This window comes from Callorhinus ursinus, unplaced genomic scaffold, assembly GCF_003265705.2.
Source record: "Callorhinus ursinus isolate GAN/ISIS: 27379988/994484 unplaced genomic scaffold, GSC_fseal_2.0 scaffold72, whole genome shotgun sequence".
NCBI lineage: Eukaryota > Metazoa > Chordata > Mammalia > Carnivora > Otariidae > Callorhinus > Callorhinus ursinus.
This window is the reverse complement of record NW_027397134.1, coordinates 3,982,213-4,008,820: the sequence shown is the minus strand read 5'-3', so window position 1 is coordinate 4,008,820 and position 26,608 is coordinate 3,982,213. Positions and strand designations below refer to the sequence as shown.

Genomic DNA, 26,608 nt, shown 5'->3' with positions numbered 1-26,608 from the left:
CAGGACCCTGAGATCATGACCTGAGCCCAAGGCAGACGCTTAACTGACTAAGCCACCCAGGTGCCCCTGGCCTGAGTTTTATGGGCACTCTCTCAGGAGGTAGCTGTAGAACACAGGTAGGAGCCTGACTCTGGAACAGGCTGCTAAAGGTTCAGTCCCAGCTCTTCCACTTATTAGCTGTGACCCTGGAAATTTTTGTGTCTCGGTTTTCTCAACTGTTAAGTGGGGGATAATAACAGTATTTGTCTTACAAGACTTTGGGGGGATTAAATGAAATAATACCCATAAAAACTGTAAAAGTATGCTTGACACATAGCACTCAATACAACCTGGTATCAAAAGACAAAAACTCAGATTGTATTACCTCTGAGTCTGTTTCCTAATTTGTCACATGAGAACTTTGGTCTTAGAGGATTTTGAATGGGGGTGCTGCTCTGGTATCCCTCTGAGGCCTTGAGTAAGGATTCCTCTCTCTCAGCTTCAGCTTTCTCATCTGGAAAGCCAGGGTCATAAAAGTGCCTGCCTCGTAAGGGGGTGACAAGGATGAAGATGATCTGGAGAAGCATTTTACATATTGCCTGGCTTACTGTAAATGTCAGTATTAGTGTTATCCTCTGCATTATTTATGACATTGGTCACTGTTTGCCTCTGTGATTTCTGAAGGGGTAGGATGCTAAAGCAAGCCCTGTTAGTTGCATTTGCAAACGTCTTAATGGTGCTAACCAAACTCTAAATGCAGAAGTAAGCAGATAGCAAAGTTAAAGTTGTAAATTCAGGTTTCAAAGGCTTAGGAGATTAATGACCCACATTATCATACTAAGCTCCCAGCTACTTCAGTGATCAAATGTTACACATCTGAGCAATGCAGAGGCAGCAAAGACCCTGCTTAAAGAACTTCACCACTGGACTAACTCCACTTACAACTTTAAAGCCACCTTGATGCGTGTGTCTGCTCTCAAATGTCTCTTTAAAAAACAAAAGAAGGAGAAAATCCTTTTTTTTTTTAAGATTTTATTTATTTATTTGACAGAGAGAGAGACAACAGCAAGAGAGGGAACACAAGCAGGGGAAGTGGGAGAGGGAGAAGCAGGCTTCCCGCAGAGCAGGGAGCCTGATGTGGGGCTCCATCCCAGGACCCTGGGATCATGACCCGAGCCGAAGGCAGACGCCCAACGGCTGAGCCACCCAGGCGCTCCAAGGAGAAAATCCTTAAGGGGTGGCAGTTGGTTAATATAAAAGAAAGTCATACCATTCCATAGATGGAGATGACTGTTCCTCATCCTCTATGTACAGATGCAGTCTGATAACTTAACCGGGACTGAATTTACTTTGAAGCTAATGAAGTTCGGGTTTAGGTCTCTGCACCTGCATGGGCTTGACCCTAATTTTATATTCACAATTTGGTATTCTTGCATTGAAAAGAAGCTCCCTAAGTTATATCAACTTCAGGCCCCACAAAACCTGGATCCACCCCGGATATAAACCAATTGAATTCAAATTCAAAAAGGGAGTTCACCATTTAAACAACTCTTGAAGTCAATTCTTAGATTAAACAGAGGCTCTTTCTGGATATGAAATACTATCCTCCGCCAGCTATGTGGAAAACTAGACCAAATGCTCTGAACAGGATTTCTCAAAACTTAAAAGATTTGATCAATACATACATAGAATAAATAGATTCCTACCTACACACCAGTCCACTAAATTCCAGATGGATTAAAAATTCAAACCTATAAATGAAAATCCACAAAAATACCAGAACAAAATATAGGACCTGTGTATAACAACAGTTGGTGAAGCCATTCTAAAATCACTCAAAACATAAAAAGATCGACGAGTCTGATATGTGTAACAAAAGATAAAAGGTTAACACCCATACTACATGGAGCTCCTACAAATCAATTAGAAAAAGATAAACAACACAGTAGAAAAATGGGCAAGCTGTAAACACTTGATTCACAGAGGAAAGAAATACAAATCACCAGTAAATCTGTGAAAAGATTCTTGGCCCACAGGATAATCAAGAAATGAAAACTTTAAAAAAAAAAAAAAAAAACCTTTTTCTGTCAGATTAGCAAAAATTTTGAAGGACTGATAGCATCCACTGTTGATGAGGATATAGTAAAACAGGTATTCTCACATGCTGTTAAATTAGGACAAAACTTTCGGAGGACAATTTGGCCATACATATTTAATGTTTTTTATTCCGATAAATTAAAAAATTCATTTTAAGCATACAATTCTGTGGTTTTTAGGATATTCGAAATGTTGTACAACCATCACCACTATCTAATTCCAGAATATTTCCAACACCCCAAAAAGAAATCCCATACCCCTTACAGTTAAGTCCTGATTTCCTCCTCCTTCCAGCCCCTGGCAACCACTAAATCTACCTTCTGTCTCTGTGGATTTGCCTATTCTGGACATTTCATGTAAGTGGAATCACACAATAGGCAGCCTTTTGTGCCTGGCTTCTTTCACTTGGCATTATTTAAATTTTAAAGGTTCTTATCCTTCAGCGCAGTTATGCCATTTCTTGGTATTTATCAGAACAGAAAGACTGTTCATATGTGCCCAAAGAGGCATATTCAAAGATGTGCACTGCATTCGTTTAAATAATAGAAAGAAAAACAAACCTACATATCTACCAATAAAGAGACATTTAAATAATCCACAGTCCCTCCTTTTCAGGAAATACGGTTCAGTAGTTTAAAAATGAAGTGGAACGATCTGTTCTGATAGTTAAGTAAAACAGACATGCTGTATGGAGTTCCTCTGGAGTAGCCACCTAGAAGTGGAATTTCGGGGACTCGGGGATGGGGTGTCCCCTCACCTGACGGGCTCTTACCGCATCCATCACTCTACAAAGGTCATGCCAGTTCATAGTCCTTTTCCACCAGCACAGGAACTCAAACAACGCTTCTCTCCTATTTACTACTAATCCTTGTCAACCTTATGGGTTTGCTTAGTGTTGCTTTAATTTTTCTTTTTCTTGAGCACCAGTGAGATTGAACATCTTTTTGTATTTACTGACCATTCTCACGTCTCTTCTATAAAGTGCCTGTTATGCATGCCCTTTGTACCCACTTTTTTGGCTGTCTTTTTCTCATATCCTCAAGAGATCTTTATATTCAGGGATATATCTGCAATGCTGCTCGTAGAAATCTACCTTAAGTGGAAAAAGCTTTTGCACATGTACACAAGGACTCATATAAAAGGATTTTTGGTAAAGTACTGTTTCTGATAGGAGGAAAAAGGAGAAGCGAAACCCCCCTCTCCCTTAAAAGGGGGACGGATCAGTAAATTAGGTTTACTCATCAATGGCCAACACATAGCAATTAGGATCAATGAGTGACATCTACACATACAACATGATACATCTAAAAATCGATGTTGAGTAGGAAAAAATATCAATGTCTAAAAGTATAAGCCAAAAATGGGGGGTGTGCAAAGTATAGCACCATTTATATTCAACTTTTACCTCCTGGATATTTTCAAGTTGGTCTCCTCCCATCCAAATGACCAATGCCCAAGGTGTGACCCTCAGAGCCTCTCACCAAGACGACCACCACACAGCCTTCAACAGGTCCCCCTGCTTCCAAACCTGCCTCACTCCAATCTGTCCTTCACACAGCCACCAAAGGATCTGTCTAAAATATAAACCCTTCACTGGCTCTGCACCACCCACACAATAAAGTTAAGACCCTTTATGATCTGGCCCCTTACAGACCTCTCCAGCCTCAACACTTGCCACTCTTCACCTATACTTTACATATACTCAACTTAATTGCTTTTTAGCACTCTGTCCCTAACTTGCATCAGAGTACCAAGAAACACTAAGCCTCTTCTCCCACCATTCGCTTCTCTCTCTGAACACTAGGAGTCTATAGGCCAGTGCTGTAAGACTGGTAAATTACATACCATCCTCTCCCAAAGTCACTTTTAATAAGAACACATTTCAAACACCAAAATCCAACAGGTGGTTTAAAACATTGCAAGATGGTTTGGTATGTCATGTGACTGGACTAAAAAAAAAACAAAAAACAAAAAAAACCACCAAACCCAGCTCAGACTTTTGATTCAAACATTCAAACATAACTCAAACTCTAACCAAGAAATATGGTTCTTGTTAACTGAACCATGTGATTAATATTTGTATTTATACTTTGAGGGTAATTGTTTCTTTATGCTTTGGAATTAGCTATGTCTATATCATTCGAACAGCTGAAATACTGTAATGAATACATTTGTGCATAATTACATTCCATGTGTTAATGAGCCCGAGTCCCTTTCCATAACCACACTTCTAAAGTTTCTTTCTGTTTCAGAAGGGTTGTGGAAGAAAACAGACTGAATATGACGGAAGGAAACCAGTACGGTTTGCTGAAAAGTCTGGACTTATGTGACCCTATAAATGAATCTGGAATTTGGTGAAAGGCAGTGCGTGCTACCCAGAGACCTCCCTCACAAGCTATACAGGGAGGGCAAGAGCAGAGTACTGAGTTAGGCAACCCAGACCCTAGAGTTCTCATCCTGCTTCCACTCTCTCGTTTCATTCTGCTCAAATCCTGTCCATCAAGAAGTGGGCTATAAATTCCATTAAAAAAGAATTAACATAAAGTATTTATGACTTTAGACAAATTGCTAATGCTTTCTGAGCCCTAAATTCCTCATCTGCAAAACAGGCGTAATAGTCTCAAGCTGTGGCTCACAGAAAAGACTATACTGAGTACCGCACGAAATGTTCATGTGTAACACTTTGTGAAACTGTAAAACATCACAGGTGTGTAAGACCTTATTAATACCATAATCAGAGATACCTTTTTAATATTAACCAACAGTCCTAGAAACTGGAAGCATGTTATAATAATCCTTAGTTTCTCTAGACCTGAAGCCATAGATTACCTTTATTTGTAAGATCCTGAAAATTTACACCGGAAAAAACAGTTAGAACATCCTCCTCCATATGAACCACACATGCTCTCTGTGAATCACTTTCATCTCTAAATTAGTAGGATCCAAATTAGTAGGGCTTTCCTACAGTGAAATCTGTTTAAGCAAACATCTGCTGGTTCCCTGAAAAGTTATTTTTTTTCCACAGGTGGCCTTTGAATTTGTGGCCCAAAATCCATGCAAAGGAAATGTAACCTTTGAGACTGAAGCCCTTCAAAGGGAGGTAATGTCCTTGAGAGCCTGGGTCTCCTCTCAGCTGGGGAGAAAGCCTGCTAAAAAGGAACTCGGTTCTGGGCCAGAAAAGTGCTTGGATTTGATGAGAGTGACAATGACTGCTTCATCACTGTCAGGGCAATACTGACTGAAAGGACACATTTTTCCTGTTATTAATATTCTTAATCAAAGCATAAAAGGAAGCATATGTTTTAGTTGAATCAAGGCCCATTTTCTGTTTTTTCAATTACTCATTTTTCTGGGCAGTGGAATAGGGGAGGCACAAAACACAATCCCAAAGCCATGAATTCTGCCCTTAGCTTTACTCAAGATTGTCCAAATGACCTTGGGCAAATTGCTAGGAGCAGATACTCGCTTTCCTGTCTGTATCTGTGACAGAGTCAACAATCCCTCCTCAGGCCTGATGGATACTCAGCAAATATTAGACAAGTCATCAAATGATAGAATTGATTCTGGTGCTTCTGTTAGTCTAACCAGCATGAACAGACTTTTTCTCCGCCCCCCTCCCAAGTGACAGGCCAGTCATTTCCTGGCTTTGATCTGAAATTGTATTAAGCTACCCAAAAAAAAGTGGGCTAAGAAGTTCAGAGTGTCTTATTAATTTTTGTAATACCACAGGGAAATGGCTTTGTGGACACCTCTAACGAAAAAGGAAAATAAAAATGGAAAAGATTATGCAAAATCACAAAAGTAAGGAAAGTGCCCCAGTTCTGGGGACTTTTCCTCATGCTGCCGTGGGAAGTAGGAAGCAGCAGGACCAAATACAGGGCAGGTGTCTGAGGGACATGAAGCACCCCTGACTGACCCTGTAGTTGGTCTTTTTTTTTTTTTTTAATTTTATGTTTTATTTACCTTTTTTTTTTCAGTTGGTCTTATGAAAACAGGGAGGCAAAACATAAGAGCGGTGGTCTCCTTCACCACCACTCCCAATCCACAGTGACTTCTCTATGAACAACTCACCGGCAGCTCAACTGGGCTCAGGGTGCCAAAGGGCCTGCTGTACCCAGCCATGAGCAGAGCAAGCATGCCCATCAGGGGTGGGTGAAGGAAGGCATGCTCTAGGTAGTAGTGTGGTTCCCACACACAGGGTGGCTGGTCCTCAAAAGATGAGTTTGGGGCCTTTTTGACCTAAAGGCTATAGTCTGGCTCAAACTGGAGACTATAAGTTCATTTTCCTGGGTTAATAAAAAGTCCAGTGACTGTAATTAACCACATGTGTGTAATGAGATTACAAAGACACACAATTCACCATAATTCTCACAAGATTATACAGAATCTGGGACAGTGATAACGGTTTCCCCAGCCCACAAGTCCTAAACATCTCCCTCCTGGGGAAAGTCTCTCTGAAGCCTAGAAAACCCAAAGAAACCAAAGACTGGAGTGATTCCCGTGACACACATTAATGCCAAGGAGGAAGGCACTCTCCTTCTTTGTGCCTACCTTGGCCTGGACGGCGTAAGAAGCCAGGAGCACAGAAGCCTCGGGAGGGCAGTAGATCTTTTCATCTAAAATCTGCTTCTTTACCTAAAAGGGGCAACAAGGGAGACATGACACTGTGTGCGCGGAAGTGAGCTGTGCATGCTGGTCACAGCAGATGGCTGCAGGGTGTTCTAATGAGGGCTGCCAAACCAGCCTGTTAATAATTTTCTGACAAAGGGTACAATTTTTTTTATTGCGGCAGACAGGTTGGGAGTACAGGGGCTGAGAAGTTATTGGTAAGATGACTATGCATTAAAAAAAAACCCTTATCTCTTCTGTTCACGATCTTTTTCCTGAAGAGGAAAAACACTTTTCATGGTTAAAACAGAGACTGCTATCTGGACTGTGACAGAGGGGAGCTGTGAATTCCGGAAGTGTGAGGAGCAGCTCTGCTGGTGATTGCAGCCTCAGCCCCTGCTGAGCACACACAGCACTAGAGGAAATGGAGTCTACTTTAAAGTCTTTACACAAGACAAAAGTCAGCAAGGCCACTGAGTTATGACTGCAGGAAAAAAACCCATCACATTCAAAATGCCTGCTCTAAGGGAAAAGGAAGCAATAAAGTTTGATCGATTAAACTTTTAAGTACATGTGAGGTCCAGGAAATATAATTCTTAAGCCATAATGTCGAATTAACATATCTCATTGCATCTAACTTCTTAGAATGGTGTAGCATGTGATGTTGCAGACAGAGAGGCAAGAGAGCCTCACCAAGTAGGGCACACTGAAATAAACATAACAGGAAAGCCAACTTTCTTTTCACAGATGTCAACACTCACCAGATTCATAGACATAGTAAATGTTGCCTTGCTCAGCCACGAAACACTCCAATTTTTCAGTATGAGGGAAAATTAAGCCAAAGTCACATGAGGGATAGGCACTGCTTCTAAGCGCCATCTCTGTAACGCTAGCACATTCTGGGGCCTCGGAGATCATTATGAGGTTTTATTCAAAGCAGTGCAACTTTCTAATCCCTTGGTTTCTTTTCAAAGGGGGGAAAAAATCCACACTACAGAAAAACTGAGGGGGTTTCCCTTTGAAGGAAAATGTTAGGGATGGGGATGTATACATATACATACATGTAAATGTATGTATACTTTTTTGTACACTTTTTTGTAAAATAAATTATTTGGGGGTTTTACTACATTTAACTTAATATTTACTGAACATACCAATCTGAAGCTCAAACTAATTAGACGAGGACTATGTGACAACATACATACATCTACTTCTGGGAAATCACGTAACTAATGCCCCTGTGCAATCTTCTCTGTTACTGACAGTAGGCACCATTGGGCACACAAGCAGCTCCAGCGCCAATCACAGCAACCAACCATGAAACTGGGGTAGAACTCTGATCAAGCAATAAGAACACCAGCAAAATTGACCCCGACTCACTGTGCCCCCAAATGGCCAACTAGCAGTCTTTGAACCCACAATTACAGAGCTCCTCATTTCTTCAATTCAGCTGAGCAGTTACTTTTGGAATGCCTACTGGGCACTCGGTGAGCCTTGCCTGTAAGGGGCTTACACTCTAGTGAAGGAGCGGGAGATGAATAAGACATTTATAGACAATGGGCAGCATGAAGCACCATGTATGAAGTTCCACATGTGTAGGATTAGCCACATGGAGTTAAACTCCAACTCACTGGAGTTCTGAAGTCCTGTCTTAATGACAGCAGATTTCAAACTTTTGGAATAACTACTCTTTCTAAGACTCTCTCTTTGGACTTCCTTTGTAACTACTAGGTACTTTCCACTCAGCAACAAGAAAACAGGATCCATCTTCAAAGAGGCGTCAAGTCAGGTACCCCTTCTTACACTACCAAAGTTTTGCCATTTCATATGACACCAATTCACATCTCTCAAGTATAGTTCTATTCTGAAGATTTTTCCCCTCCATTACGGGACCAAAGGGACTGACTTCCCAGAGGCAGAACATTTTCACAATGCGAAGGCATCTGTGGTCAACTCCGAGGGGGTCATCCAGGCTGCCTTGGCAACCAGGCCTGGGTGAGTTCTCTCAGAACAAGCAGGGCTAATACGGACTGGTGTACCTGCAGGAAGAACAAATGTTGCGTGATCTCCTGAACCAGCTCCTCCTCAGCATTCTCAGGATAAAATTTGGCCAGGAAGTGAAAGGTGACTGGCTCTTCCTTTGAAACATCATGATCCAGCACCTGCACAATTACAGAGCAAAAGAAGAACAAGCTATGTTGGCACCTGTTCCTCCCCTGCCACCATCAAAGAACCTTTTTCAGGGAGAATATAAGTATTTTTCCCTCTCTAAATTCATCACAGTTCCCAAAGGTTATGATCTTACAGTTTGAAGCATTCACAAAGCCATCTATAACAAGAGGTAATGTTCACTCACATGGCGTTTCTGAACCAAATTAATCAATATCCTCAAGGAGTGAGTGGAGCTAAGATTATTAAGGCACAGATGTTCTCAAGGCCAGAGAGATAGTTAAAAACTAGAAATTTATAGCTCAAAGGTCTTGGGCACTATCCTTTACAGTAGGCTGAAGGTTTTTTTTAATTTTCTGAACTTGTGAAATCCTCCTTTATTCTTTTTTCTTCCTGTCAACCCCCAACGTTTAGGTCCATATTGGGGGGGAGCTTAGAGATGATGAGCCTCATCTTTGTGAAATCCTCTAAATATTAACTGAGCAACAAAAGTGAAATGTGTCCATGGTGGCAACCCTTTGTTTCAAGGAACCTCCAGAGATGCCCTACAAAATACTTGAGCACAGTCAGTAAACACACTGTCTTTAATCTTCGAACAATTTCATCCACCCACTGAAAAGCCTGAACCATCTGCTCTCCAGAATGAATTTCATTTCAGGACATAAACATGCCATGTGACAGGCTACAAGGCTCCATTAACATGTGTCATAATTTATTTTCTTTGAGCAGCAAGGTTCCATGGCTCCTGATGCCCCCAATCTAATATCCATTTGGCCAATACTCAGGTATGATTTAAAATTTACTTTGCGGAGGGAGCCTGGGTGGCTCAGTTGGTTAAGCGACTGCCTTCGGCTCAGGTCATGATCCTGGAGTCCCAGGATCGAGTCCCACATCGGGCTCCCTGCTCAGCAGGGAGTCTGCTTCTCCCTCTGGCCCTCTTCCCTCTCGTGCTCTCTCTCTCTCATTCTCTCTCTCAAATAAATAAATAAAATCTTTAAAAAAAATAAAATAAATAAAAATAAAATAAAATTTACTTTGCGGAGAATCACAAAAAGATACAGAAAGTTTTGCTGTCTTAGGTAGATAATTCTTCGTGCTCCTGCCCAAATTCCAGGTGGCAATGCCCAGGAGACCCAAAATAAACCAGATCTAGGACTCTCTCACTGATATCGGCACATGGTGGCACTCTGATGCTCATGACCATTGGGAATTACCATACGAAATTTATAACCAGCGGAGATTCCAACATGAAGATTCAGATTACCATGTACAGATGGAAACACAATTTAAACACTTGAGCTTAGAGTCAAACATAAAAAAAAAAAAAAGCAGGAGGCGTTCATTGTCTATCACGCCATGCAGCAGATGATAAAATCAACTGCAGAGGGTACTGACTTACTTTGAGATCTAGGGGTCTTTTAGGGGCTACTAACAAAAACAAATGGCCCTGCTCCCAAACGTCTTCATGGTTAGGTAGGCAGGTAAGTAGGTAAGTGGGCCTTCGTGTGTGTGCACACATGAATCCATGCAGACAGCAGTTTCCTTAGGCAATATCCATTTCTAAGCCATATTAGAACTGCCGGGAGCCCCAACTTATCTTCCAAACCTCAGAAGGCCCAGAGAATCATAAAGAAAAAACGGACATTGCTTCTTCACCAAAGGAAGTGGGGCACTCTCTGTTCCTTGGATCATGTTAATGACTAAATTGAGTTGGGCCACACTGTTTCTCAAAAAAGACTTAAACATTCCCTAAAGAACATGAGTCCCAGGTAAATCTTTCAAAGACATAAACTATTAAAAAAAAAAAACCAGGATAATAACATAATAGTAATTTTTATTCATAAAGCCTAACTAGTGGTTCAATAAATTGAATAGCATAAAGCCAGAAGCAATCAGCCTGGTGACGATGAGTACAGAAGCCAGGGAGGGCAACAGCTTCATCCTGGTTGGTTCTGCTGGCCTAAGAAGAGCAGAAAGCCTGTGGCGTCTCTGGGACCTGTTCTTTACACAACTTACTTCAGGACTTGCCCCCTTCTCTACTGGGTGTCCCTAGTGCCCCAAGATGAGCAAAGAAGCTGGGCACATGCTCAGGGAAAAACCAGAGCACACACCAGCCTGACTGGTCTCATCAAGTTCCAGCCCAACCTTCTTGTCCATTTTGAGCCAGGCCACGGTGTCCTTGATTGTGTACTGCAGTCCAAAGAACCAAGTTTCCCGAAGCCCCAGGGTCCGGCACACCAGGTCAAACAGGTCCTTCCCTTTCCACTTCATCTGCAAAGAACAGACCAACAGGGAGGGTATTGTGAGCAAAAGTCATAATCCGCTTGAACAAAAACCCTTTCTCTGCACTTCCTGCTCTTGGGTTCTAAAATGTGGGGATGACACTAAGATGGCTGATGAGCACAGAATTCCTAAATAATTTTAAAGCTTCCTACACAAACCGTGAGTGGGAAAATACCAATTAGAGCTTAATGGCTTAATCACTGCAAAGCATACACAATACCTCCCTTGGACAGTTCCTTCAGATCTTAATATCCCCAAAGCTGCTAATTTAGGAAAGCTGGTAAATAAGCATCCTCATTTAGGATGGTCTAGTCTCTTGAGTTAACCCAGGGAGATGGCTATCTTCTAGGACATTAATTTCTTTGAGACTTTGTCGTTGATTTTTTTTTTTTTTTAATCATGACACTGTCCTTTGATAAAAAGCTACTGGGTTTTTTGTTTTGTTTTGTTTTAAAGCCTAGTTTTACTGGAAGTTTTTTTTTTTTAAAGCAACAGAGGGGAGTAACTTGTAACTAAAGTCATAAATCACACACAAAAAGAACCATTAGCTACCAGTCAGCCCAACCACGTCTCTCCTATCCTGATGTGTAACTGAGGCCGAAGGAGAGGTGACTCAGCCACAGTCACACGGAGCAATTTCAAACTCTTGGTATCTAAACCCAGGGGATGAACAGACACCAATATACTGCAGCACGCTTATCCTACAGTTTCACTTTCTGAAAGGACCTAAAGCAATGGCTGCTAAACCCTTTCCTCAGCTTTTCAATCTGAGAAAATGGAAAACCAAGTTCAACATCTTAATGAGAGAAGAAAATGCCCAGCTGCTTAGTAAATGTTGCCACCTTGTGGCTTCCAAGTTAAATCACCCAGGATGTCCCACTAGCCCCCTAGCTGGGCTCACCCTCCAGCCCCATCACCGCACCCCGCCCCCGCATCTGGTGGACATTCGGATATACACCGGGTACAGTTGTGAGCACATGAGACACATCCCAGAATGGAGGTCAGAGTAAGTATAATTTGGGGATTCAAATGCAAAGTCACCAGACACAGGAAGGGCAAGACCACTAGACTGCAGAAGCATCTGTCCTTCTCCTGCCCTCATTAGAAATCTTCTCCCAATGTCCTGGCACACAGAAGATGCATAATGAAAAGGAAAGGGAGAAAATTTAGGGTTTAGAGACATGTTATAAAAGCAAGAAGGAAAAAATAAGTTAGACCTCTGATATCTGATTGGCTTTTGCTAAAACCTGATTGTACAGAGGATTTTTCAACTAGGCCTTCTATTTTTTTTTTAAGATTTTATTTATTCATTTGAGACAGATTAGAGAGAAGTGCATGAGCAGGGGGAAAGGCAGAGGGAGAGGGAGAAGCAGGCTCCCCGCTGAGTCAGGAGCCTGATGTGGGACTCGATCCTGGGACCCCGGGACCCCGGGACCACGACCTGAGCCAAAGGCAGACACTCAACCATCTGAGCTACCCAGGAGCTCCCTAGGCCTTCTATTTTTAATATATATGAATGAACAGTGTGTTCTCTACGAGGTACTCAACAGGAAAGCCCATCCCTTCTCTGTGTTTACAGTCAAAGAGCAAAGTAGCAAGCTAGATGGAAGGGCACCAAAACCACAGCAGACAAGTGGCTGAGATATGAATTGGCTTTTGTCCTTTACTGGGGCCATTTCTTCTGTCTGCCCTTCCAGCTCTGCCCCATCACCTCTCCGGCACTTTAGTGAGGCCCCTGGAACACTCTAAAGGTTGAGGTCTTTAGAAATGATTTTGAGTAGAATAAAATTAAATGACAAGTTTTATTTAAAAAAAAAAAAGATGATCACCTTCCCTTTCTGCAAGGCTTACTAAATGTTTGTCGGCACACCCATTTCTCCAGTCTGACAATAGCACAAAGGGTTTTTTATTTTTTTTAAGATTTTATTTATTTATTTGACAGAGAGACACACAGTGAGAGAGGGAACACAAGCAGGGGGAGTGGGAGAGGGAGATGCAGGCTTCCTGCGGAGCAGGGAGCCCGATGCAGGACTCAATTCCTGGACCCTGCGATCATGACCTGAGCCGAAGGCAGACAATTAACGACTGAGCCACCCAGGCGCCCCCCAAAGGGTTTTTTAATTCAAGGCAGGTTTTTAATTCCTACAGGCAGACTTCACCGAAGAAATGTTACTTTGGAAAACTAGAAGCTTCGGGATGCTGATTATCCTGTTGTCCCTATTTTAAGCAAGTACACAGTATATAAATTATAAATGACTACCTTTCTACAAGATAATGTAACGCTAAAGAACAGATACTAACTTGGAGAAGTTGAATACCCAAGGGCCAGGAAGATCACAGCATCGATTCCCAGGCTGCCATAACTCCCGGCCACAGCGGGGCCGGGCTCGGCCACGGAGGGGCCGTCCACGAGCTGGACGTGCAGTGCATCTGAACCAAAGCTGCGAAGAGGATGATGAGTGAATTTCTTGACTTTGGGGGAGTTTAAATTCTCAAGCATCGTATCATATTAATGCAGTTTTCCTGTATTTCTTTCTACTTCCTTGTTTTTAAAATGCAAAATGATCCTTGCGGAATGCAAATAGACAATGTCTTTGTTCCCAAGAAGCTTGCAATAAAGTGGGGGGGGGGGGGGAGTCTCACCCCAATTCAGAATGCCCTATTCAAGATTCTTTTTTTTTTTTTCTTTCCTATTCAAGATTCTTAACTTTGACTGTAAGGATCATAGAATGTCAGAGTCAGATGTGAGCCAGAGTAATTACCTACTGTAGACCCTTTCCTTTAAGTATAAATAAGGAAACTGAGTCACAGATTCTTTGGCAGCTTTCTGAATCAGACACTGGTCTTTTTCCTGGTGATCTAAGGTAGGCAACCCCTTCAGTTCCTCAGTGGTCTCTTTTCCTGCTCTGAGGGCTTCCATTTGTCTTGCTCTATACCAGCACTCCCCAACCAACTTTTCCAGTAAGAAACTGATGTCATAATACTCTTCTCTTGCCCTGAAACCAAACCCATTCTTGGAAGAGCAAGATATTGCTCCTTTACAGCTCAATGTGAATTGGGGCGCCTGGGTGGTTCAGTTGGTTAAGCAACTGCCTTCGGCTCAGGTCATGATCCTGGAGTCCCGGGATCGAGTCCCACATCAGGCTCCCTGCTTAGCAGGGAGTCTGCTTCTCCCTCTGACCCTCTTCCCTCTCGTGCTCTCTATCTCTCATTCTCTCTCTCTCAAATAAATAAATAAAATCTTAAGAAAAAAAAAGCTCAATGTGAATTAAAGCCTCTGCTACCTCTCCTTCAATAAGCACTACAGAGCACATCCTATGTGACCAATGTCAGACACGGAGAATGCAAAATGGTGGACTCGTGGTCCCTGTGGGAGACACAAGCAAGGACCTAAGTCAGAAAAGGCTTTAGAGAACAAGTGAGAGTTAGATGAAGGAGGGAAAGAAAGAATTCTAAAAAAGAAAATCACAATATCTACAGTGAAATGCAAGTCATCTGGTAGAGCTGAGACAAACACCCTGAACTCAAGATGGGGCGTGGTGGGAATGTGGCACCATGTGGGGGCCAGGGGGCTCGCCATGGAGTCCTTGAAGACTCTTGGGAAGAGGAGTGATGGGATCAGATCAGCATTCTAGAATATGTTTCCATCAACAGGGCAGAGAATGGGTTGGAGGAAAGGAGCCTGGAATCAAGAAAAGCAGAAAGGAGGCCAACTCCCTCCTTGAAGAAGGCAGTGGGAGAGAGAGAAGACAGCCTGAGAATTGGAAAGGAGGCAGTCACAGAGCTGACTCCTGAGTGCTGGCAGGGACTGAGGGAGCAAGAATGAAGAGTGCCACCTGCATTTCTGGCTTGAGCACCAGGTGGTTCCACTAGAGGAGAGATGGCAGACAGGAGGAATAGATGAGCAACTAAGTGTTAGGATAAGTTAAAGTGCTGGAGGAAACCAGGTAGAGATGTCCTAAATACATTTGATTTAAATTATTAGCTCTATTTATAAAAGAAGATGCTCTATTATTAAGGAATTAAGTTTTTCTTTTGGGTTAAATCTAACCTCCAACATGTTATGTACCTACATGAGGTTCTACTTTTCAACATGCCCTTCCCCAAGTGTATGAGCCTTGCTTAGTCCTCCTAATTTGGGCTTCTACTTCTTTACAAACAAGAACCACTGGTCACAGTTGCTCCAGGTGGTTCCCATGACACTCTGTGAAGGGAGGTCTTGGGTTGTGAATGGGCTTCCCCGGTGCCAGTTGACTCACCAGAATGTGACCATGCCCATCTTTACAGTTTTATCAGTGACCCACTGCATTGTGCTGATGCTGTGACGTGACCTGAACATCTGAATGCCTCCTAGGATTGTAGGCACCGCAAGCAAGAGCGGTATCAGTCATCTCTGTTGCTCACAGTGCCCAGGTGACTTTGTACATACAAGCACAGCAAACAGTGGCCGTCTAACAGAAGACTTGGCTACTTCAAAAACCCAAGTCTCAAAAACTTTAAGCAAAATTAGCCCCCATTATGGGCGCCTGGGTGACTTAGTCGGTTAGGTGCCCGACTCTTGATTTTGGCTCAGGTCTTGATTTTAGGGTCATGAGATTGAGCCCTATATCGGGCTCCATGCTGGGCATGGACCTGCTTAGGATTCTCTCTCTCCCTCTCCCTTTGCCCCTCCCCCCCATTCCCATCCTTCCCAGCTCGCACACGCTCTTGCTGTCTCTCAAAAAAAAATAATCCGGGACAGGGCGCCTGGGTAGCTCAGCCGTTAACCATCTGCCTTCGGCTCAGGTCATGATCCCAGGGTCCTGGGACCGAGCCCCACATCAGGCTCCCTGCTCGGTGGGAAGCCTGCTTGTCCCTCACACTTTCCCTGCTTGTGTTCCCTCTCTCACTATCTCTCTCTGTCAAATAAATAAATAAAATCTTTAAAAAATAATAATAATAATCTAGGGCGCCTGGGTGGCTCAATCGGTTAAGTGTCGCCTTCAGCTCAGGTCATGATCCCAGGTCCTGGGATCAAGCCCCACATAAGGCTCCCTGATGAGAGGCCTGCCTCTCCCTCTCCCCCTGCCCTTCCCCCTGCTTGTGCTGTCAAATAAACAAAATCTTTTTTTAAAAAAGGATTTAAAAAAAAATCTTCAACAAATACTTGGTGAACACACGTGTCCAAGCACCACCCAAGGTGCAAGAGATAAAGAGAGAAAGAAGACGGTTTCTGCTCTTACAGAACAGGACTAGGGCATTAGTCAGTCAGGAACAGATAATCAACTCCGGGTGAGGTTTCCAGTGCTACAACACTTGTGAGTGCCACACAGGGACCCTCAGAGTCTCTAGGGACCCCTGAGAAGGGACCCTCTATCCTGGAGGGGTGGGAAATGGTATCTAAATCTACTCTTATGGTGGGAAAGAGGAGCCAAGTGAAGACCGGGCTTGGGGAAGGAGCGAGCAGGGTAGTGTGTTCCAGGCACAGGGAATAGCATATGCAAAGGTCGAGGCAAAAAAGCTCAGATGCGGGTGCCCGGTGGGCTCAGTCAGTGGAGCATGCAACTCTTGATCTCAGGGTTGTGAGTTCGAGCCCCACGTTGGGTGCAGAGATCACTTAAATAAACTTAAAGAAAAAAAACAGCTTAGATGGTCCTTGTAGGAAATGAAAGCATTTATAGTTCAGTTTGACTGGAGAATACTGCTGTGCTTCCAAAAGGACCAAAACTACCACCTAAAACCAGTTCTTTGTCAACAAACTCCACCTCTCTCATTTTAACCACAGAAAGTAGTTATCTACCAGAAAGTTATTCAGTTGATTGTTTTCTCCTATTTTCTTCCCAAGGAAGGAATATAACCATATCTATTCTAGATATAAGGGAGAGAAGTTAAATAATTACCTAAGGTGGCTGCCTCTGTACACTAGGGTTTAATTCTTTCCAGGAACCAGTCTAAGAGGCATAGATAGGTTACAGTTACCTAAACATCAGTATGAATCTCAGCGCTGTCACTGTGTGACCTTGGGCAGGTTACTGAATTTCCTTGTGCTTCGCAACAGGGATGATAAACAGACCCTGTCTTAGCAGACTGATCTAAGGATTAAGTGCATTAATATATTTTTAAAAGCCTAAATACTTTAGTAAATACAGTGCCCAGCCCACGGTAAATACTCAATAAAGGGTGGTTATTATTCATTCGAACCCCTCCTCCTCTCCTTACATTCTCAAGTGGTGCCATGTAAAGCCTCCCGGTCCTGTTTCACTCCATGGATGATGGATGACAGATCAGAAAGGACACCATCAATTCTCATCGAGCTGACCATGCTACCACTCACTTGACAAACATTTATTGAGCACCCACTACGTCCTAGTCATTGTGCTTGGCACAAGAGATAAATGATGAGTTCAGGACAAGACACTGTCCCCATTCATGTCTGACAGGGAAGACAAGTAGGTAAATGGATCACGAAAACACACCCTGGTAAATGCTAACAGAATAGAGTGCTGCGGGAACACAGCTCAGGCCTGGGGGGTGGGGTCCGGGGCTTCACAGAGGAGACACTGTCTGAGCCAGGTTTTGGGCGCCAGGCAGCAGTTGGTACCCTGGTGAAGGGGCTAAAGAAAGGGAGGTCATGCCAGCCAGAGGGAACAGCATGTCTGCCGCTCGGGTCCAAGCTGTTGCAAAGTGAAGGAATGTTCTTTGCACTTTTCTAGTATCTGACAAGCAGCATAATTACCCTATCTGCAGTACTGAATGTTCAATGCGGTACTGAAAACGCAGCTTCAGCCCGATGCATGTGACGCTTCGGACTCCCCGCAAGTTGACTGGGAACCACGCCGCTCAGTCCCAGCTTCCGAGCGGTCATGCATCCCCTGACAACACCTGCCAGATCTCCAAGGAGCCAGGCCAGGGGGATGAGTCTCATGTTTATTTTTTTATTAAAATATTTCCTTTTCTGATACCTGTTAGCACATAAGCCTTTCGGGCTTGGCACTTAAACTACTCAAACGCCTTTTTGTTAGGGTTTGTCATTTTTCCTGAACAGACTGCCAAAAATAGAACCACTCCTGGTTCTGCTTAAGTGTCACTGAGGCCCATGTCTCTCCACCGGGCCCGAGTGTTCAAACTGCTCCGCACACACCACCACGGCTCCGCGCCTCATCTCAACCTACTGGAGAGGAGGGATGCTCACAGGCAGATGATCATTTTGCAGACAGGAAAAGAGAGATGGCGGGAGTGAGGAAGGTGATTTGCGGGAAGAAGAAAACAGGAGGGGGCGCAAATCTGGACTCCACGGTGTGTAAGCTCCTGCTCTGCAGGCCTCGTCCTCAAGGTGCCCTTCAAGCGGGAGGGGGCTAATGGTGGGGAGCCTGGAAGTACAATGCTTCTCGCTTTGTGGCTCTTACTTTAACAGGCTGCAGTGCTATTTCATAGATATATACTCAAGCCTCTATCAAAGATAGATGCGTATGAACTTTATAAACAGGACTAAGTGCTGTCAGCTTGTTATTTTTCGTAGGGACTGGATTTATGAGCTTTACCCAAAGTGAAGTGCTTGTAATTTATCAACCTAGAATGTTTTAAGTAAATAGCACTAAGCACTCACCGTCCGCAGCAGGAACAGAGCACTCTTCTGTTGTAGGAAGCAACTGGCACCAATAAACTAGAGGGCTGATTGGGGTCTATTAACCGGGGAAACGTTATGAATAATATCCACAACAATCATCTTACTGTTGGCCAGGTTTAGACTCACAGCCCTAAAACTACCAGTTGTTTTTTTACTTTCGAGCCTTCACATTGCATTTCTCCCACTGCTTTCCTTGGGCCATGCAGCCATCAACAATTGAATCCCTCCCCCTTACTGATAGAACGAGGGAGGGTCAGTAGGAAACCAGCCAGCCACATGATGGGAAAAAGCCATAGCTAGAACAACTAGACTAAATGACAACTTTCTTGAAAAAAGAGAATCACCTTTGGCCACCATATGTGAAATGCCCACGAATTAGACCACAGAGAAACTTCGACTTTACAGAGGAGACTCCAATCTGGAAAAAGCTACCAGAGAAACAACATTCCATTTCATAGAGGTCTGGGGGACTAGATTTTTCAGCCACACAAGGAATGCTATTCGATTAGCTGTCTACTCCACAGAAGATGAAAGAGAACAGACAAACCCAGCATTCAATTATTAGCAATTTAGCTCACAAGCTGCCCTAGCATTTGCCATAAAAATTGTCAAGAGGTTAGCCCCCTTACAGATACAGCAATGAAGGAACAATGTCTCTCTGGGCTCAGGACATGTGCCACATGTTTACCACTATGTCAGAAACGGAAAACCAAGGATGACTGTGATTTCCCTTCTCAATATTTAACCCTGACTGACTTCTACAGTCATGGCTGGCCTACAAGAACCGGTTTACAAAAGTCTAGAAAATTTAAGATGTTAACCTAAATACAACTTTTATTTAACCATTTTGGGAAAAAAACAAAAAACCTAGATGCCAAATACTTCTATTTACAAGATAAACACAATGGAAAAAGTTACAAAAAGGATTTTGCTGTGCAGTAAGTGAATAATGAGCTCCATTAAAATCTATTCTGGTGGGCACCTGGGTGGCTCAGTTGGTTAAGCGACTGCCTTCGGCTCAGGTCATGATCCTGGAGTCCCGGGATCGGGTCCCGCATTGGGCTCCCTGCTCGGCGGGGAGTCTGCTTCTCCCTCTGACCCTCTCCCCTCTCATGCTCTCTCTCTATCTCATTCTCTCTCTCAAATAAATAAATAAAATCTTTAAAAAAAAATCTATTCTGGTAATAAAAGAGGGTAAAAAAGTATAGTAACGCAGGGGTAAAACCAACACGCCCCAACTCAGGGCGTGGTATCACCACACCACAGAAGCGGGGTCTTATGTCTCATGAGCCAAAATTGCAAAACTATCAAGCTGTGTCCTGTCACAGGTAAAGGACACCCCAAGCCTAGTCAGCCATTATTTCCCAACACAGGGGAAAAGGGGATCCTCCAAAAAAAGAGATTAATTTCTCTACTCTACCAATCACAACCAGCTACATCCCTCATCTAAATCTGGGCAAAAATCTTCTCTTCGCAAAAAACCCCACCTCCAATCTCCCGCCTGTCAGTTTCTGCCTTAATCAACCACAGCCAGTAAATTTCCTTTCCCAGTTCTCCAATCATCTGTTGTTTGCCAAATCTATTTAAATTACTGGTTTCAAGGCCTTCCACCAATTACTTCCTCCCTCCAACCAATTACCCTGCTTGTCACAACCCAGCCTGTGCGCTCCCAAGTCAGCAAACCATCGTGCTTCCATTTAGCCAGAACCAGATCCTTCTAAAGTCCGTTCCTTTACCTCACCACTGTCCCCTTCCCCCGTCCAAATCCAGGTAAGTGAGTCAACAGGTACTTTACATACACAGGAAAAGGAGGTGTTTGTCTTTCCCCAAGATTCCTGTCTTTCCTCCAATCTTGCAGATCACAAACTCCTTGAAGGCAAGGATTACTATGCACACACCACACAGACACACACACTTTTAAGTCCCCCAGAATCCGAGCAGGTGCTGCATAACCTGTGGCCACTCTGTAAGTGTGGTTGGCTGATGATGTTGATGGTGGTGATGATGATGATGATGATGACCAGATGAGGATTCTGAGTACAACAGTCTTCTAAGTAATGATTGCAATGAAGAAGCAAGAATATATGACACTCCGTATTAAAATTCTAATTGCATAATTGGGTTTTAAGGTATGTATTTTCCCCCTCTGGTGACACACATCAGTGTTCTGATTTCTTCTCTCTAAAAATTCCTTGTCAAGGAAATCCAAATCTCAGGGAACCAACCAAGAAAAACTTCCACAGAACAAAAGAAACTAGTAAGAAACAAATCACAACACCTCAGGAAGCCACAAAATGGAGGTTTTAAACTCTCAGTCTTTCAAAACTAAATGAATGATAGTTTTCTAGGGGGGAAAAAAGAAGTCCTTATTTTTGTAGCTTCTGGCATGTTTCCTGCCACAGTGGAGAGAGGTTATGGGAGCAGCAGTGAATCCAGAGAGGGGATCTGGATCCTAAACTCCCTCCCTCTACCACACACACAAGCCTATATATAACCCTGAGTGAGCCACACAACTCCACTGGGCCTCGGTTTCTTCTTCTGTCAATCTCATGCCCCGTGCAAGGTCCCGATTTTATGATGCTATGAAAAAAGATGAGGCGTTTCAAAGTCAGCTGACAGATGACAGAGCAAAAAGAAACAATACAGTTATGGAGCTATAAAAGCAATACAGTCCCCCAAAAGCAAAGAAGACAATCTCTGTCTTTGGAATTTAGCTCACAACATGAGAGCAATCATAGCCTTGTCAAATAGCTATAAAGCACCCAAACCTGCTGTGTTGGGAAAGTCACTTAACCTCTCTGGGTCTCAGCTTCCACAATCATCAAGTGGTCTTTGAGGATTAACACCCTCTGAGTCTATGAGCTTGAGATGGTTTTTTGTATAAGCCACGTAGCACTTTTTCCACTGCTATAATAATTTTCTCTTTTAAGATTGTATTCATTTATTTGAGAGAGCAAGTAAGAGAGAAAGCAAAAGCAGGGGGGAGGGGGAGAAGCAGACTCCCCGCTGAGCAGGGAGCCTGATGTGGGGCTGGATCCCAGGACATGACCCGAGCCGAAGGCAGACGCTTAACCAACTGAGCCACACAGGCACCCCAATAATTTTCTTTTAATCCTTTAACATTCCATTCTATATCTTAAAATCATTTTCAGGCATGTAAATAACACTTAACATTTAACTTATGTGTGCTTTCTACCTGCTTCTTCCTTACTCAGGTCCTGCTACTGCTACTGTGTTCCTTACTCTCAATAATCAAGAGCTGACTGTATTAAACTCTCAGGGCGCCTGGGTGGCTCATTCGTTAAGCGTCTGCCTTTCGGCTCAGGTCATGATCTCTGGGTCCTGGGATCGAGCCCCGCATCGGGCTCCCTGCTCAGCAGGAAGCCTGCTTCTCCCTCTCCCACTCCCCCTGCCTGTGTCCCCCCTCTCTCTGTGTCTCTGTCAAATAAATAAAATCTTTAAGAAAATAATAATAATAATAAACTCTCTAATGTAACAAAAGTGGTCATTGTAATGTTGCTGAGAAATAACATTTTTTAGTACCTAGCACACTGTTGATATTCAGCAAATAACAATCACAACGGTTGAAATAATAATTCCGCAGAAAGCTACAAATAGGAAACAATTGTAAATTCAGTGCAGGCAGACAGAGAGCTAAATTTTAAATGTCTAAATATGAGGTAATTAGCAGACCGAAATACAACCCATGACTAAGTATTATCCAATTGATTAACTCCTCCTGCCCTGGACATCACAAAAATTACAGTTTGTATTTAAAAGCACATTCTTTCAAAAAAGTTCCCAGCAAAACAGAGCTAAGAGCATTAATCCATTCATGCAAACCAGCTCATGAAGAACCCCAACTCTAGCCTGGAAGGAAATAAAACATTCGGGTTCTGTTTCTAGCTTGACCTTTTAATTCAGTTTCATAGTCATCAGTGATGATGACACTGGTTTAACAACACTGGAAGGATTAGGTATGAGTGCACAGGGCTGGTAAACATGTCTGCAGATGGATGAGAACTACTGTGGGTTGTAGATTTCTTTAACATATTTATGAGACTGATTTAATCTCCAGTCAATCTCCAGTCAATACACTACATAAAGACACTGTTGCTGAATTTAAAACTCCAGGTCAGTTCAGGTAGTTTAGTAATGACTCTGGGCTTCGGTTTTAAGTTTTATCTGAAAGTCAAATTATCAAAACAACTAAAACCAGGAGATTAAAACTGGCAAGGTAGACCGGGAAACCATAAGTAACGTAACTCACTAACAGAGAACTTTTGTGAATTTTCCAACGCTCAGTCCAAATTTGGCAAAGAAGCAAAAAGTCGAACGGTAGTGAGGGCTGGAAGAGGAAAAGGACCCAGTGCCTTTAGAAATGATGTGCTCTAACCCCACCTAGTGGCAGCTGGAGTGATTTCTAAACACCTTGAGTCTCCGCACTAGTGACTGAAGATTTCATTCGAGATTTTTTTCCCCTGAGGTCAGCACTAGTTTGGTAATAAATTTTTACCTGCTAAAAATGTACTAAAACATGTGGATTTAGAATCTAAATTAGACAAAGCACAAACAGGAGGATGGAACACATCATCCTGTAACAAACCAGAGAAGCCTCATCACCAGCTGGCTAAAAAGATTAGCAGCTCTGAGAAAACTCAATTCTGGGTTTTTAAGACCTCAAATGCCTTTAACTTCTGAAATTAAAAATAAACAAGCACCAAAAATGTTCTTGGACAAGAATGCAAAACTAGCATGAATAATTGGAGAAGTCATCAAAAACAAAGAGAAAAATGACACACTGGGGACAAAATAGGGAATAAAAATGGCAGAAATCAGAAGAAAATCCTGCTATCACAGTGGACATCAAGCTAAATAGACATCAATTACAAAGAAGATCCTTAAACAGAAATATGGTGTAAGATACAGCTCATTATATTTAGACTACTAACTAGAGAGTCCAAGAGCCTACAATTGCAAAGGCATGGATAAACTGAAGAGGAATCAAAGAAAATGAAGATGATTAAAGAAGAAAATTCATAGTGCCTTCTAGCATGAGACCCTTCTGCTTTACTCCCATACTCCCATCTCATGATAACATGAGAAGACAGTATTTACCAAGTGCTCACTAGGGTTAGGCCCTGGGCTAAGTGCCCATTAAAGGTCCACTTCATTCACACCTTAAAACAATTCTATACGAAAAATACTATTATTCTCCTCATTTTATAGATGTGGCAACTGAGGCTTCAAGAAGTAAGTCCAAGATCACTCAGGCAGCAGGTGGCATGGTAGGACTTTCACCCACACCAACTTACCCCTTCTATTGGGGTACCAGCTCTTGTTCCCTAAGCAATATCCTTCCTGTCCTCCAGCAGATTTTTTTCACACCTACAAGCTCAAATCCTGAGATGGTTTCTTACCTAAGAAGGAAATATGAAAGGGGGAGTTGTGCAATGAGGTTCTTCTGCCCAGATCACCTAAAATAGGATGTTAAAACAGAGGGCCTTTGAAATCAAGTTTTTTTCTCTCATTTTTCAGACTAAGAACTAAGGCCTGGAGTGGGGGAAAGAAGAGACATGCCCAAGATCACACAGAGGAGCTCTACTAGAAGCCAGGGGTTGTTCAAACACCAGCTCAGGGCTCTCAGTGGTTTTATACAAGTAACACCCTGACTATACACCTGGACCAGACACAGGAAAGTGCGCTGACCTCCTGAGCCCAATGCTGGCCAGGCTTGACCCAAACTGCTGCTTGGCTGGCCTTGCAGCCTGAGGACTGGCTCTAGACCTTGGTACCTCCTGAATCTTAAGCCTAGTAGTTCCCTGCTCATTCTTTGTCACAGAAGACCCTGATCCCTAGCCTCATCCTCCTAGTGCCCAGGCCTTTGGATTCAGTCTAGTTTTGTCCCAGGCCCCAGCTAGTTCAAGTTTTGGGCAAGACACCTGGCCGAGAGTGGTTAAGATTTTTTTTTGAGGGGCACCTGGGTGGCTCAGTTGGTTAAGCAACTGCCTTCGGCTCAGGTCATGATCCCAGGGTCCTGGGATCGAGTCCCGCATCTGGTTCCTTGCTCTGCAGGGAGCCTGCTTCTCCCTCTCCCTCTGCCTGCTATTCCACCTGCTTGTACTCTCTCTCTCTGTCAAATAAATAAATAAAATCATTTAAAAAAAAAAAGATTTTTTTTTTGAGCCACCCAGGCACCCTGAGAGTGGTTGTCTTCTAATCGGGCTCCTTGTTTCCAAACTCTTCCAACCTCCACCCCAACACATTTCAAATCATTCTGCATGGAGACCACTTTAAATCACTCTCCTAATAATGAACCTCAAAGCTCCCCACTGCATTTGATGAATACAAGCTCCTTAATCTGGCCTTCAAAGGCCTCCAGTATCTGTCCTGAACCTATGAATTCAAACACATTTCTCTCTCCCTTCTCAAACCACAGGATTCCCATCCACTGCCTTTGCTCAGGCCACGTCCACTGATCCACTGATAGGAACACTCTTCCCCTTCATCTGTGGACACAAACCTGCCTTTAAATCCTGGAGGCAGGTGTTCCCCATTCACCCCACTGCATGGTTTTTCCTCTCTCTCTTTCAACAGGAACACACCCTCATTTGATATAGATAGACTGCTAGATAGATACAGATAGACAGACTCCTTTGCATTATCTTTTCATGTATATCCTATTTCTCTAACCAGATTATGAGCACCCTGGAAATCTAGGACCTTCCCTCTTAAAAACCTTTCTGTGTGCTCTAATGCCTTAAATATTGGCTATTCCAAACCTGAACTGCAGTGGGGGAAAGGGGGTGGAAAAGGAGGCAGATTTCAAAGAAGTTAGATCACTAACTTTTCAAAGTACATGAAAAGGCCACAGAATAGAGAGGTTAACCAATTGCTATTTATGTGGACACACCAAATATTAAGAGAATATCAGGCTGAATATAGGGAAGAATAGTCGGAACACAAAGCTTATTAAATATGCAACTAGAAAATACTTAACTGTTGCAAAATAAGCTTCATTTTAAGCCAAAGGCAAGGAATTCCAAGTAGGATCATGGCAAGTGAAAAGGATTCACTTATGGAACATGTCCATTTGATTCAAAGGCAAACTAGACACTGAGGGATTGCATCAGAGGTCATCAGTCACATCATCCACCAGCCAAAATTTAAGCCCACTGGCAAGTTCACAAAATGATTTTGAAATGGTATCTGACACCAAATGCAATAAATAAAATAATGCCATAGACAAATGGCTGAGTTAGGAAGTTCTTTGTAAGATCTCTTATTTCTACTCTCTTTTTGTAGTTTACCAAGTACCAAAGTTCTCTCCAGGTTTCTGTTTCTTTCCTTTTTTCTACTTGGAGCTTCCCACGTGGGTAGCATAGCTTAACAGAAAGAAAGCCAGGCTGGAAGACAGATGACCTGGGTTTGAATCTCAGCCCTATCACTTGGTAGCTATGTGGTAGTCTTGGGCACAAAGAGAGGGGAACACTTGAGCAGAGCCTAGACAGAGAATGAGAACATCTGTGCTAGCAGACAAGTGAGAAAGGCATTCTATGCAAAGGCAAACAGTATGAAAAGAACTTGGTAGTTTCCAGGAAGAGCAATCAGGACAACAGACCCAGAGCAAAAAGGGAAAGTGAGGAAGTGCAGGAGCCTGGAAAAAGGAGCCAAATGATGAGAGGCCCTGGATTTACTTCCTTTTATGTAACAACCTGTATATGGAACTTACCCATGTCAGATGATAGTCTAAGTACTTTACCAATAATGACTCAGTTTTAATCCCTGTAACAACCCCTTGCAGGAAGAATTATTACACTCCCCATTTTACAGATGAGAAAACAGGCACCTGAAGAGGATTAAGGA

At 43.0% G+C, this 26,608-nt stretch overlaps 1 protein-coding gene across 5 annotated transcripts in view; it reads right to left on the bottom strand.

The window, feature by feature from the left end:
* NF2 (NF2, moesin-ezrin-radixin like (MERLIN) tumor suppressor) overlaps positions 1-26,608 on the bottom strand; it is a 74,641-nt gene that overhangs the window by 38,741 nt on the left and 9,292 nt on the right. For 4 of the 5 annotated variants that reach the window (XR_012376433.1, XM_025858078.2, XM_025858074.2 and 1 more), the window contains exons 2-4: positions 10,999-11,124; positions 8,724-8,846; positions 6,628-6,711 (exon numbers count right to left, since the gene is read on the bottom strand). Coding sequence is in view for 4 of the 5 variants with exons in the window: in XM_025858078.2 (XP_025713863.1) it covers positions 6,628-6,711; positions 8,724-8,846; positions 10,999-11,124 (333 nt within the window). In the remaining variant the exon portion in view is untranslated. Of the gene's footprint in view, positions 1-6,627; positions 6,712-8,723; positions 8,847-10,998; positions 11,125-13,437; positions 13,549-26,608 lie in introns of those variants that run through there. The other variant, XM_025858076.2, reaches the window with a different exon arrangement.